This window comes from Schistocerca gregaria, chromosome 1 (assembly GCF_023897955.1).
Source record: "Schistocerca gregaria isolate iqSchGreg1 chromosome 1, iqSchGreg1.2, whole genome shotgun sequence".
NCBI classification, from domain to species: Eukaryota; Metazoa; Arthropoda; class Insecta; order Orthoptera; family Acrididae; genus Schistocerca; species Schistocerca gregaria.
Window position 1 is genome coordinate 658,292,841 of NC_064920.1, and position 12,329 is coordinate 658,305,169.

General features: G+C 38.4%; 1 protein-coding gene across 17 annotated transcripts in view; it reads left to right on the forward strand.

The window, feature by feature from the left end:
* Nucleotides 1-12,329, forward strand: part of LOC126361668 (sodium/potassium-transporting ATPase subunit alpha) — a 631,467-nt gene that overhangs the window by 582,815 nt on the left and 36,323 nt on the right. For all 17 annotated transcript variants that reach the window (XM_050007807.1, XM_050007814.1, XM_050007821.1 and 14 more), the window contains one exon: nucleotides 4,645-4,970. In XM_050007807.1, the coding sequence (XP_049863764.1) occupies nucleotides 4,645-4,970 (326 nt within the window). The remainder of the gene's footprint in view (nucleotides 1-4,644; nucleotides 4,971-12,329) is intronic.

Below are 12,329 nucleotides of genomic sequence, written 5' to 3' on the forward strand. Positions count from 1 at the left end.
AAATTTAGTCTTTTGGAAAACAATAGTATTCGGATTCAGAATACTATTTATCATCGTGTATAGCTATTTAACATAAAATGCTTTTTGAACTTCTCGGTCAACTTCACTTCAGCAGTCAACTTCACCCCACTACAGAAGAGGGTCTTAATATTGCTGTGCAGTGTTTTGTTCAATCACTGACTAAATTTCAAAGAAAGCATTCAATGAAAGGTGGAATAGCAAGAACAAGCCTGTGAAGACTTCAGAAAAGGCTGAAATTGAGATCACGTAGAACTACTTTACTTCAAGGCCTAAATGAATGTGATCCAGATGGGTGTATGGAAGGATGGAATTCTGCAAATTGTACACAATCCAACAGGGCGCCCCTCTCAAGTTTTACAAAAGCGTTCTTTGTGTGTGACAAAGTGACTCTCCAGATGAATGGCAGAGTGAACAGGCACAACTGTGCAAACTGGGATTCTATGAATACACATGTGGCTGTAGAGACAAGAGTTATACTCTTGTGGCATAAATGTATGGGCAGGGATTTTCAGTGATGGGCTAATTGGGCCTTATACCTTTTTAATGGCACTGTCAGTTCTGTAAATGGCCTAGACTTGCCTCAAGAAGTATTGCTAGAACCAGAAAATATTCCAGATTTTGAATATCTGCAGCTGGTTAAGGAAAAAATGAGATGTCAACAAGATAGGACACCCCCACTTTATGGAATTGTGATGAGAGACTTTCTAAATGAAAACATTGAGGTATGGAGTGGCAGATTGGGTGCTATTGAAGGTTCCCAAATATCGTACCCATAGATTTTTGAGTCAGGGATGCACTAAGAAATGAGGTTTATTCCCCCAAAATGTGTGATATTGAATGTTTGAAAGAATAAACCAATTAGAATTGGAAAGCTTATTGTCTCAGAAGATTGGGAATAAAATTTGTAAATCAGTGTCAAGAAGATGCAATGTTTGCTTAAAACAGCATGGAAACTACTTTGAGCATCTTGTGTAGGTTCATTGACCTCAACATGTATTTCTGGGTTGACAAAAAATTTGTATTTTCATAAGTTTAGTATTGTTGCACCAAATGCATTTTTGACAACTGCCTTGCAGCCTACCTGTATGTCATTTGAGTAGTAATGAAAGAACATGCATAGTACATTATGGCATAAAAATATAATAGAGCCAAACACAGAACACTGTCACATTATGGAATGGGGTGAAATATATGATACTGAGAGTTTGTGCTCAAGTTTTAGCCAAATCTATACGTAGAGCCCTCAAGAAGCAAGATAGTCTTTAAATTAGTTATACTGAAGAACAATCCATCAGTGACACCACGTCATCATTAGACTTCATCAGTGTAATGAGAAATTCCGAACTGAAAGAGAAATTGGACAGAAAGATCCCTGTTGCCAAAACTAATTCCAGCAGCCCCAGTGGGAAGAGTTTTGAGATCCATAAATTGTGAAGGGAAGTAACAAAACGAATTTCTTGAAAGAACATATGGCAAAAGAAACAATGACACCTGATGGAGTTACTCCTGTGCAAAATTGACAGAATGGTCTTAAAAGTCTTGTATTAAATCTAGCGGAAAAGGTACTGGGATTGAATAAGGTAGAACAGAGGCAGTCATGGATAACAGATGGATGAGATACTGGATTAAATAAAGGAAAAAAAAAAGTTGGTATGTTGAAAGAGAACAGCAAAAGTGTAGGTCGGAAACAAAATTATGTGAATTAAAAAAAAAAAAAATGAAGGAAGGGAAGATTTCATTAAGGTGATGCAGATACTGCACACAGACTCTAGGAAGCATGGAATAAGAATTGAATTGAATTTCATTTGATCCTGTAAGATTACATTGTGTACAGTAAATGTATGTGTAATATAGGACATGTCAAAATATTAACATTCTTTATCACTTATTTTTCTACACCTTTAGCTTAAATTTTTACATCACTGCAATTGAGTAACAATATATACAAATTTAATGGCATAAGTATTCTGCAACACTGTAAAACTCTTTTTCAATGAGATAGTCTTTAAGTTTCTTTGGAAAGTTATTGTGAAGTACACTATCTTCCAGGTTTTTGGGCAGACTTCTTAGTAGTCTGATACCAGAGTACTGGGGTCCTTTTTCTAGCATTGCCAGTCGGTGGGGTATGCTCCGTACTTCATTCTTTCTTCTTGTATTGTGGATTCTTCCTTCTTGTATTGTGGATCATAGTGACAAAAGATAAAAAATTAATTGTATAATGATGGCTGAAAATAAGGTGATAAGTTGGATACAAGTCTCAGAGAAATTTAGGTGGTGTTGACAAGCATTCATACCAGTTGAAAATGAGGATACAGTGCAAGAAGGGAGTTGATACTTATTTCTGAAATTCAGAAAGTTTATTAAGACCTTGGAAGAAACAAAGAAGTGCCCTAGTATTGATGAAATACCTGTAGACATGTTAAGGACATGAAGCCAAAGGGTGGAGCAAGTTTGTGAATTAAATGTATGTAAACATATTTTGAAACAAACGTAATTGTTATTCTTAAGATGAAAGCAAGAAAAGATAGGTGTGAAAATTGCCTGTCAGTCAGTCTAACATTGTATGTGTGAAGAATACAAAATTATAGAATATGTAATCATATTTGGAGAAAACCAGTTTGGTTATAGTTGAAGTAGGGCCACTCAAGAAATAATTTTAGCAATATGGTTAATTAAAGAGGGAGGATTTAGGAAAAACAAGGAAACATACATTCCATTTGTAGGTACGAAGAAGACTTTTGAAAATGTGAAATTCATATACATTTGGTATCAGCTAAAGGAAAGAAAGATAATCTTATGAGCCATGGGGGCAGATTGGTAGAATGGTACAAGAGCCCAAAATTTGGACAGATGTAAGGCAGGATTGTTCAGATGCATGATTGATACTTAATTTGAATTTGTGTATTTCAGAGACAATGAGCGAAGTAAGGGATTATATTGATGTGGGAGTTTTTTTGTCTCTTGACAGTAAATCAGCAAGATGGCATAGCAGTGGTCACTGAAAGGTGACAGGAACTGATATGGTGCATAGTGAACATGAGGTAGCTGGTCACTCTAGTTTGTATGTAAATAAATGAAAAATAAGGCCAAGGGGTACACAACAGATAGACTTTCTGGATGTCTAAATGCTAAACTTGGGAGAGACATTCGTGAAGAGCTAGATGAATGTTGGTATCTTGAAAGTAGATGATAATAAAGGAGAATGCTGTTGCAGCATAGGGAATGAAGATGTTTTGCAGTTAGTCCATGAGAAAATATCCCATAAAGAACCAATTGAATTGAAGAGAAGAAATAGGTGGTTACATAGTAAGACTGCACTAATTGCAGAAAATGATCTTAGAAAGGTGGTGGAAGGAAATTATTGCAGGTTCAGGACTAGGTATAAATATATTTAGAAGGTTGTTGACAATATGGGATGCATAAAAAATATAAATATATATAGCAGACAATTGACAATATAGGATACATAATTTGTGCTGGAATAAAGTGAAAATCTGTCAAAGTATAGGAATGGGGTATTGCTTAAAACCAAGCTTAGACTTAATGACCAAGAAGACAAACAGGGAAAGTAAAGAAGCAAAATGTGTTAGTATAACATATCTGATATGATCTCTCGTAGTTTAACTAGTGACATTGTACTGTTTGCTTTTTGGGCTGATAAATTTTGGCAACAAATGGAGCATCTTTATGTAGCAAATTTGAAAGTAGACATCAAAATAAATTTTATTAATATAAAAATAATATATATACAGAAAATAATTTATCCAGAAGGAATTAGTACATATTAACACTAAAGTAATTGAATCAGTTGAAGAGTTCTTGTGAGACATTGAATTTTCAGGCTGAGGGTTGGTCAGTGAGCATTGGAGGGATGCATGTTGAACATTTCTAAGAGATAGGAAACCATAATGAATCAGGAAACAGACTGTAGGGAAAAGTTTATTTATGACCACAGTGAAAATGAAAGGGAGTGGGCAAGATGTTTATCCAAGTGAATGGATAGTGGATGGATGAAGGAAGTTCCTTGCTGTGTTCCAAGGGATTTTAAAAGATAGTAGGTAGATAGGCAGGTAGGTAGAGAGAGAGAGAGAGAGAGAGAGAGAGAGAGAGAGAGAGAGAGAGAGAGAGAGAGATATGACATTAGGAAACACATAGAAGCAATGTGGGTTTGTATAATTGGAGACATTGTAATACATGGAAAGGATTGGAGGTGGCATTTTTCCAATAGTGGGTGTCAAATCACCATGCCTCTTCAACTCTCGGGCTTGTAACAGTTTCACCTTGAATTCGATTCACATGCAGTATTTATTGGTGATAAAAACTTTCCTGGTTTGTAATCAAAAAACAATTTTAATGAAGAGTTATCCTTTCTTTCCTGTGGGAAATGGGAAGGGGTGGGGGTGCAAGCAGAGACTGAAAGCAAGCTTCACTGAAATGTTACAGTTTCTTATTTAGACGTTACTTACTTATCATATAAATAATCCATTCAACAGAATGAGAGAACAGTGGCTGTAATAATGTCTGTAAAAAAAAAATAATCAGCTCACAACGTTTTAAATGTGTAATAACCTGCACTGCATTTTTGTGGCTACTATATTCAGTAAGCACTTTGTTTGTTTCCAGAGAAGTAAATGGTGATGCATCAGAGGCAGCCTTATTGAAGTGTATGGAACTTGCTTTGGGAGATGTAATGTCGATTCGAAAGCGCAACAAGAAAGTTTGTGAGATACCATTTAATTCGACTAACAAGTATCAGGTATCTATCCATGAAACAGAAGATGCGAATGATCCCCGTTACTTAATGGTTATGAAAGGAGCACCGGAACGTATTCTGGATAGATGTTCTACAATTTTTATTGGTGGTAAAGAGAAAGTCCTGGATGAAGAAATGAAGGAAGCTTTCAATAATGCGTACCTTGAATTGGGTGGCCTAGGAGAACGTGTGCTTGGTAAGTAAAGCAGAATCCAAAGTTTGTGTAAAACTGTCATTTTGTTTCTTGGTTCCGGAGAAAGGACATTTTTAAAATGTCTGTTACTATGCACTTTGCCTAATGTTCCTCCCAGGAGATGGCAAAAACAGTGCATCCCTGCAACTATAACACAACAGCACAGTGTCTTTCCAACAACAAAGACATGACAACAATGGAGTATATATGGTTACATGTCACGGCTAAGGAAAATGTTATTGTGATCAGGCAGGCAGATCCATAGCAGTTACAAAGCTGAGTGTGAGAAAGTAACCGGAGGTTGCATGATACCGACTTAATTTTATGCATAGTTGTTGTTGTTTGAACCATGACTGATTTCCCTTTGTTAAATATAAATATATTAGGAATGTTTCTCTCTCCTAATATGTATCTAGAAACAGCATGATTGCAGTTTCCCCCCCCTTATAATGCCCCTTTCTGTACAACATATGTTAATTATCACCTATAGTGAGGCATGTCTTTTATTTTTAAATGAAACTAGTATTACTGTATAGTAAGCTTACTATTGATAGTAATAGTTTTTTATGTATTCTGTCTGTATGGCTTAAGGTGATCATTAAGTTAACGTGGTCATACAGTTTCAGGTGTGCAGCTGCATAAATTCCACTTCTTTTGATATTTTGGTGGTAGACTGTTTAGCTGGCTTTGAAGTGAGCAGAAGGCTGACGCTACAGCACTGGCTCCATACTTTTAAACTTTTCGATCTTGGCATGTGACCACTCACACACAGACTTTGATTGGGGGCAAAGAAGTACATGTATCCTTAGAGCTGTGACTATGTGGGTGGTTCTTGCTGGGAAGTCGATGCATCACTGAGATGCACCATAGCGATATCTTTGTAAGTTTATTAAAAGAAGTGCCCAAGCTGAAACCCTTGTCTCTATTAATTAAATTTGTTGCCTAACAATTCCAAGTGCTTCTCTCACTGTCAAGTCCTGTAAAGATGAAATTGACAAAGACATTTTCATACAATATAGTGACCAGTGTAAATACAATGCTCTGCCATGGCCAATTTATTGTACTCTACAAGTCGTCTGTCCAGCCACCCCAGCTTTCCAAAGCATCAAACGGCCTTTAATGGAACCAAAGATGTCTACTATCTTCAATGGAGGGCAACACATCACTTTTACCTTGTGCTTGTTGATGATCCATACCAGTTTAGATAGCTGTAAATGTATTTTTCCTTATGCCCATCTTTGATTTTATTCATAGTGCCTTACTTCTCTGCTGTGCAGAATTCCTTTTGACTTCAAAACCTCCCTTTGCGTTGAAACTTGTCTTATGGAGCGGTCTTGTCAGCAGTGATGTGTGCTGTGTGCTCTGCGCTGAACCAAAACATCCAAAAATGGGAAGTGTGCATCCCTTTAGATTTCCATTGTAAACCTGATTTGTCCATGGATGGAATTCATATGATTTAAAAATTCTTGTAATTTATGTTCAACATGAGGCCACATTACAAATGCATTGTCAGCATATTTCCAAATGCAGGTTCCATTGTTATTTTGTCGAACTCCCCTGTAAACAAATGGGGACTACCCATGTTGACAGCCTCAGTCTGTTCAAAAAAATTGTTATTAAATAAACAGTATGTTGTGGTCTTTTAACATGTTTGAACAAAGCTGAAATCTCTCTCTCTTAAATTTTTTGCCAATAAGAGAGGAGGGTTGTGAAATAATTTACTTTATGAATGACACCATGTCAGAGCTCACAAATAGATCAGAACTGTTCAGTTTAAGTGATTTTAGTCTGCTAAAGAAGTCCATAGAGTTGTGTGTATGATGAGCACTTTGTTCAAACATGTTATGACCTCAACAAATAACAGATTTTTTGAACAGATCATGGAATCACTATGGGCATCCCCTGTTGCCCTCAGTGGCCAGTTTGTTCATGGAGGACAGGAAGAGGCTCTCGAATTTGCTAGCTTGAAGCCCACAGTGTTCTGGAGATCTGTTGGCACATTTATAGTGTGACCCCATGGTGAAAATAAATTACAAGAATTTTTAAGTCATCTGAATTCTATCTATGGACGAATCCAGTTTATAATGGAAATTTAAAAGGAGGGATGACTTTCGTTTTTGGATGTTTTGCTTCTACACAAGGATGACGGCACTTTGGGACATGAAGCGTATTGGAAATCGATGTATACGGATTTGAAGTCAGTGGGTATTCTCCATAGTAGATACATACTGTTCGTCCACAGTAAACTGACGATTCATGCGGTGCCTGTTGGGAATGGCAGAAGGCATGTCATGCCCTGCATTAAGACTGCCAAGGGAAGAGAAATGGTGAGGGGAAGGCAGTGTCCACTGCTTGTTGCAGTGCTGGCTTTGTAATCCTTAATAATGTGTACAGTGACACTTCATGTCTAGGTGCACTTTAATGTTAGCAGCACCCAGAGATGAGGTGAATACCCTTCAACTAGTGCCAATTTTCCCCACTTTCGGCAGCAGTAATAAAATCGTCAAGTTATTTTGAAGAAGCAGTAAGACACTACAAATGAACCTAAAGATGGGCCCAAGGAATGCAGAAGAAGATACAGGAAGATTTAAGTCCATGGCTTTCCTATCAGATATGGGTAGCCTGTTATCAGAAATAGAACGGATACTCAGCAAACACAAAATAAAAGTTATTTTTAACTGTCCACCAAAGACACTCGTGGGCTCTGTTATGGATAATTTGATGCTTCAAAAGGCTCAGGTTACAAGATCTGCTGCAGGTGTGGCCTTTCTACATCGGAGAGACAGATAGATAAATCATAATGTCCATGGAAGACACATGGAACACCTTAGGTGTAGTAAGCTCTTCCACCCCAATAATTTGGCTATGGTAGAGCATTGTACTGACACTGATCACACTGTATTGTACAAATACGTTGAAATTTTAGCACCGGCTTCATCATTTTGGAACTCTGTTGTGAAATAAGTAACTGAAGTTCATTTGGCAACAAATTTTATTAACACTTAGGTGCCGAAGCCCGTAAAAATACGGGCGTGCGCGGCCTGCCCGAAAGTCCGGCGCCCGTAATTTTACAGGCTCATGTTCTCGTTCTTCCCCTTCCTTCCTTTGTGTGTTCTTACGACTCCCACTTGTATGGGAGGCGCTGCATGGACTGTAATTCGAGTGTTGGTCTCTAGATGGTGCAGGCATGCTGTGGAAGGGTGCGTTTCCCTTTTTATTTGTCGGGTTTTGTGAGCGGCGATTTTTTCCTGCGCGGTCTCAGTAGTGTCGACATGATCACACAAAGTGCAAAATTGCATCCTAAAATAGTTGCAGGAGGTTACTGTAGATAAGACATACTGTATCCACCATAATTACAATTTTTGTGTAAAATTTAAAAAAAATCCTTCTAGAAAATAAAGTGAATATACATTTGACCAATTTTTCCTTTTTTCAAAAACAGTGTTATAATAATAACCCTTGTCAAATGTATGAGAAAGGTATTATATATGGTTTTAAACAAGAAAGTCTAGGTTTTCAAAAGATTACTTTTATTGCTATAACTGAAACTTTTCATGAGTTATAGTAATTCAAAATACGTTAAAATCAGCCAGTCTTCATGGTACACACCTGTGCGCAATGGCTCAGAACCCAAAGTGGTAACAGAGAGACCAATTTCAGCTGGTATTAGCCATGGAACCTGGCACTTTCTTTGTAATCTTGCAAAGACATTGCACACTGCAACTAAACAGTGGTATACCTACTTCCCAGTGCAGATTGACAGTGTAGCCATAGATCTAATGTGTATGTGCACTTCGCTGCCTTTGATTAGTGTCTATGGTGCCAGAGTATCTACAGCCACATGCACATTGGCTCGGTCAGTGAGTTTAAAAGAATGGAGCCAGTGCTTTAGCATCAATCTTCTGGCTCACTCTGAAGATGACTGAACGATATATGGCTGAAATATTAGGAGAAGTGGAATTTATGTAGCCACACACCTGAAATTTAATGGAGCAGTCATTACACAGTGAAAACAAATGAACATGCAAATTGTGCTCTTTATGACCAGTAGTTAATCCCTAAAGTTTTTCATTTGCCACAAATGCTTTTTAATGATACAGAAATATGAAAAACATCGTTGGTTACAGTGGTACCAGAAAGAAAAATGCTCCTACCAAAGCACACAAAAATGCAAATTTGTCCTGGGCAGATGTAAATGAAGGGAACTAGTTTTTCAACTTACCTGGCAGTTATAAAGATGTTTAATACAAAACATATTGACTACTCTCACACATGTTGTTGAAGTTAAGGATACATGCAGCCCCACTCTGGGGCAATTCCTATTATACTACACACAGGAGGCAGCTACACCGGTAGTGTGGGCTGTGTGGAAGGGGCTGGGTTGTTTTTTAGGTTAGAGGGCCTCAGGGAACCACAGAAGGGACGTCCGTCTAAAAGCGGGCAGGTAAAACATAGTAAGGTAGTTGTAGAAACGATTGGCGTTATAGTTTTAAATTGGCGTAGCTGTGTTGGGAAAAAGAACCTGAGCTCCAAGCCCTGATAGAAAGCACTGAAGCACAAATAGTTGTAGGTACACAGAGCTGCTAAACCCGCAAACAAGTTCAGCTGAATGAAGTATGGGTAGCGTTTATACCTGACAATTGCACTAAACTATTAATTGGATAGTTTTACCCCCCCCCCCCCCCCCAACTCAGAAGGTATAGTTGCTGAACAGTTCAAAGAAATCTTAAATACCCCACTCATACAATTACAGTTGGTGGTGACTTTCATCTACCCTCGATATGCTGGAAAAATTATACGTTTAAAGCCAGCGGCAGGCATAAAACATCACCCGAAATTGTAGTGAATGCTTTCTCAGAAAATTATTTTGAACAATTAGTTCATGAGCCCACTCAAAGCGTAAATGGTTGCCAAGGCATACTTGACCTTTTAGCAACAAATAATCCTGGACAAATTGTGAGTTTTGACGAATACAGGGATTAGCGACCACAAGGCAGTTGCTGCAGGGCTGAATACTGTAACACCTACAACCATCAAAAAGAACCACAAAGTATATCTATTTAAAAAAGCTGATAAAAATGCCCTTAACACCTTTTTAAGAGACAACCTTCACTTCTTACGATCTGATCATGTAAGTGTAGAAAAGTTGTGGAATGTTTTCAAAGAGATAGTATCGTCAGCAATTGAGAGATATATACCACATAAATTAATAAGTGATGGTACTGATCCCCCATGGTACACAAAACAGATCAGATCGTTTTTGCAGAAGCAACGAAAAAAGCATGCCAAATTTAAAAGAACACAAAATCCCCAAGGTGACTTATTAAACTGATAGTTCGGTAATTTTCACATGTGTCAGCACCTGCTTCCTTTGGGATTGGAATTATTATATTCTTCTTGAAGTCTGAGGGGTATTTCGCCTGTCTCATACATCTTGCTCACCAGATGGTAGAGTTTTGTCAGGACTGGCTCTCCCAAGGCCGTAAGTAGTTCTAATGGAATGTTGTCTACTCCTGGGGCCTTGTTTCGACTCAGGTCTTTCAGTGCTCTGTCAAACTCCTCACGCAGTATCATATCTCCCATTTCATCTTCATCTGCATCCTCTTCCATTTCCATAATATTATCCTCAAGTACATCGCCCTTGTATAGACCCTCTAAATACTCCTTCCACCTTTCTGCTTTCCCTTCTTTGCTTAGGACTGGGTTTGCATCTGAGCTCTTGATATTCATACAAGTGGTTCTCTTTTCTCCAAAGGTCTCTTTAATTTTCCTGTAGGCAGTATCTGTCTTAACCCTAGTGAGATAAGCCTCTACATCCTTTCATTTGTCCTCTAGCCAACCCTGCTTAGCCATTTTGCTCTTCCTGTCGATCTCATTTTTGAGTCGTTTGTATTCCTTTTTGCCTGATTCATTTACTGCATTTTTATATTTTCTCCTTTCATCAATTAAATTCAATATTTCTTCTGTTACCCAAGGATTTCTACTAGCCCTCATCTTTTTACCTACTTGATCCTCTGCTGCCTTCACTACTTCATCCCTCAAAGCTACCCATTCTTCTTCTGCTGTATTTCTTTCCCCCATTCCTGTCAATTGTTCCCTTATGGCCCCCCCCCCCTCCCCTGAAACCCTGTACAACCTCTGGTTTAGTCAGTTTATCCAGGTTCCATCTCCTTAAATTCCCACCTTTTTGCAGTTTCATCAGTTTTAATCTACAGTTCATAACCAACAGGTTCACAGTCCACATCTGCCCCTGGAAATGTCTTACAATTTAAAACCTGGAGCCTAAATCTATGTTTTACCATTATATAATCTCTCTGAAACCTGTTAGTATTTGCAGGCTTCTTCCATGTATACAACATTCTTTTATGATTCTTGAACCAAATGTTAGCTATGATTAAGTTGTGCTCTGTGCAAAATTCTACCAGACGGCTTCCTCTTTAATTTCTTACCCCCAATCCGTATTCACCTACTACGTTTCCTTCTCTCCCTTTTCCTACTACCTAATTCCAGTCACCCGTGACTATTAAATTTTTGTCTCCCTTCACTATTTGAATAATTTCCTTCATTTCATCATACATTTCCTCATCATCCGCAGAGCTAGTTGGCATGTAAACTCATACTACTGTGTCTGTCTTGGCCACAATAAGGCGATCACTATGCTGTTTGTAGTAGCTTATCTGCACTCCTATTTTTTATTCATTATTAAACTGGCTCCTGCATTACCCCTATTTGATTTTGTATTTATAACCCTGTATTCACCTGACCAAAAGTCTTGTTCCTCCTGCCATCAAACTTCACTAATTTCTACTATATCTAACTTTAACCTATCCATTTCCATTTTTAAATTTTCTATCCTACCTGCTCGATTAAGGGATCTGACACTCCATGCTCCGATCCGTAGAACGCCAGTTTTCTTTCTCCTGATAACGATGTCCTTTTGAGTAGTCCTCGACCGGAGATCCGAATGGGGGACTATTTTACCTCCGGGATATTTTACCCAAGAGGATACCGTCATCATTTAACCGTACAGTAAAGCTGCATGCCCTCAGGAAAAATTAAGGCTGTAGTTTCCCCTTGCTTTCAGCCATTTGCAGTAGCAGCACAGCAAGGCTGTTTTGGTTAGGAACCACACATTTGTCTGGCCTCTCAACAGATACCCCTCCTTTGTGGTTGCACCTACGGTACGGCTACCTGTATCGCTGAGGCACGCAAGCCTCCCCACCAACGGCTAGGTCCATGGTTCTTGGGGGGGGGGGGGAAGATTGCTGCCATAGGGACTGCAAAGATGAAATTAGACCAGCTATACAGCACAGACAGAGGCATTTAAATACTCATTTTTCTCATGCTGAATAGAATGGGAGA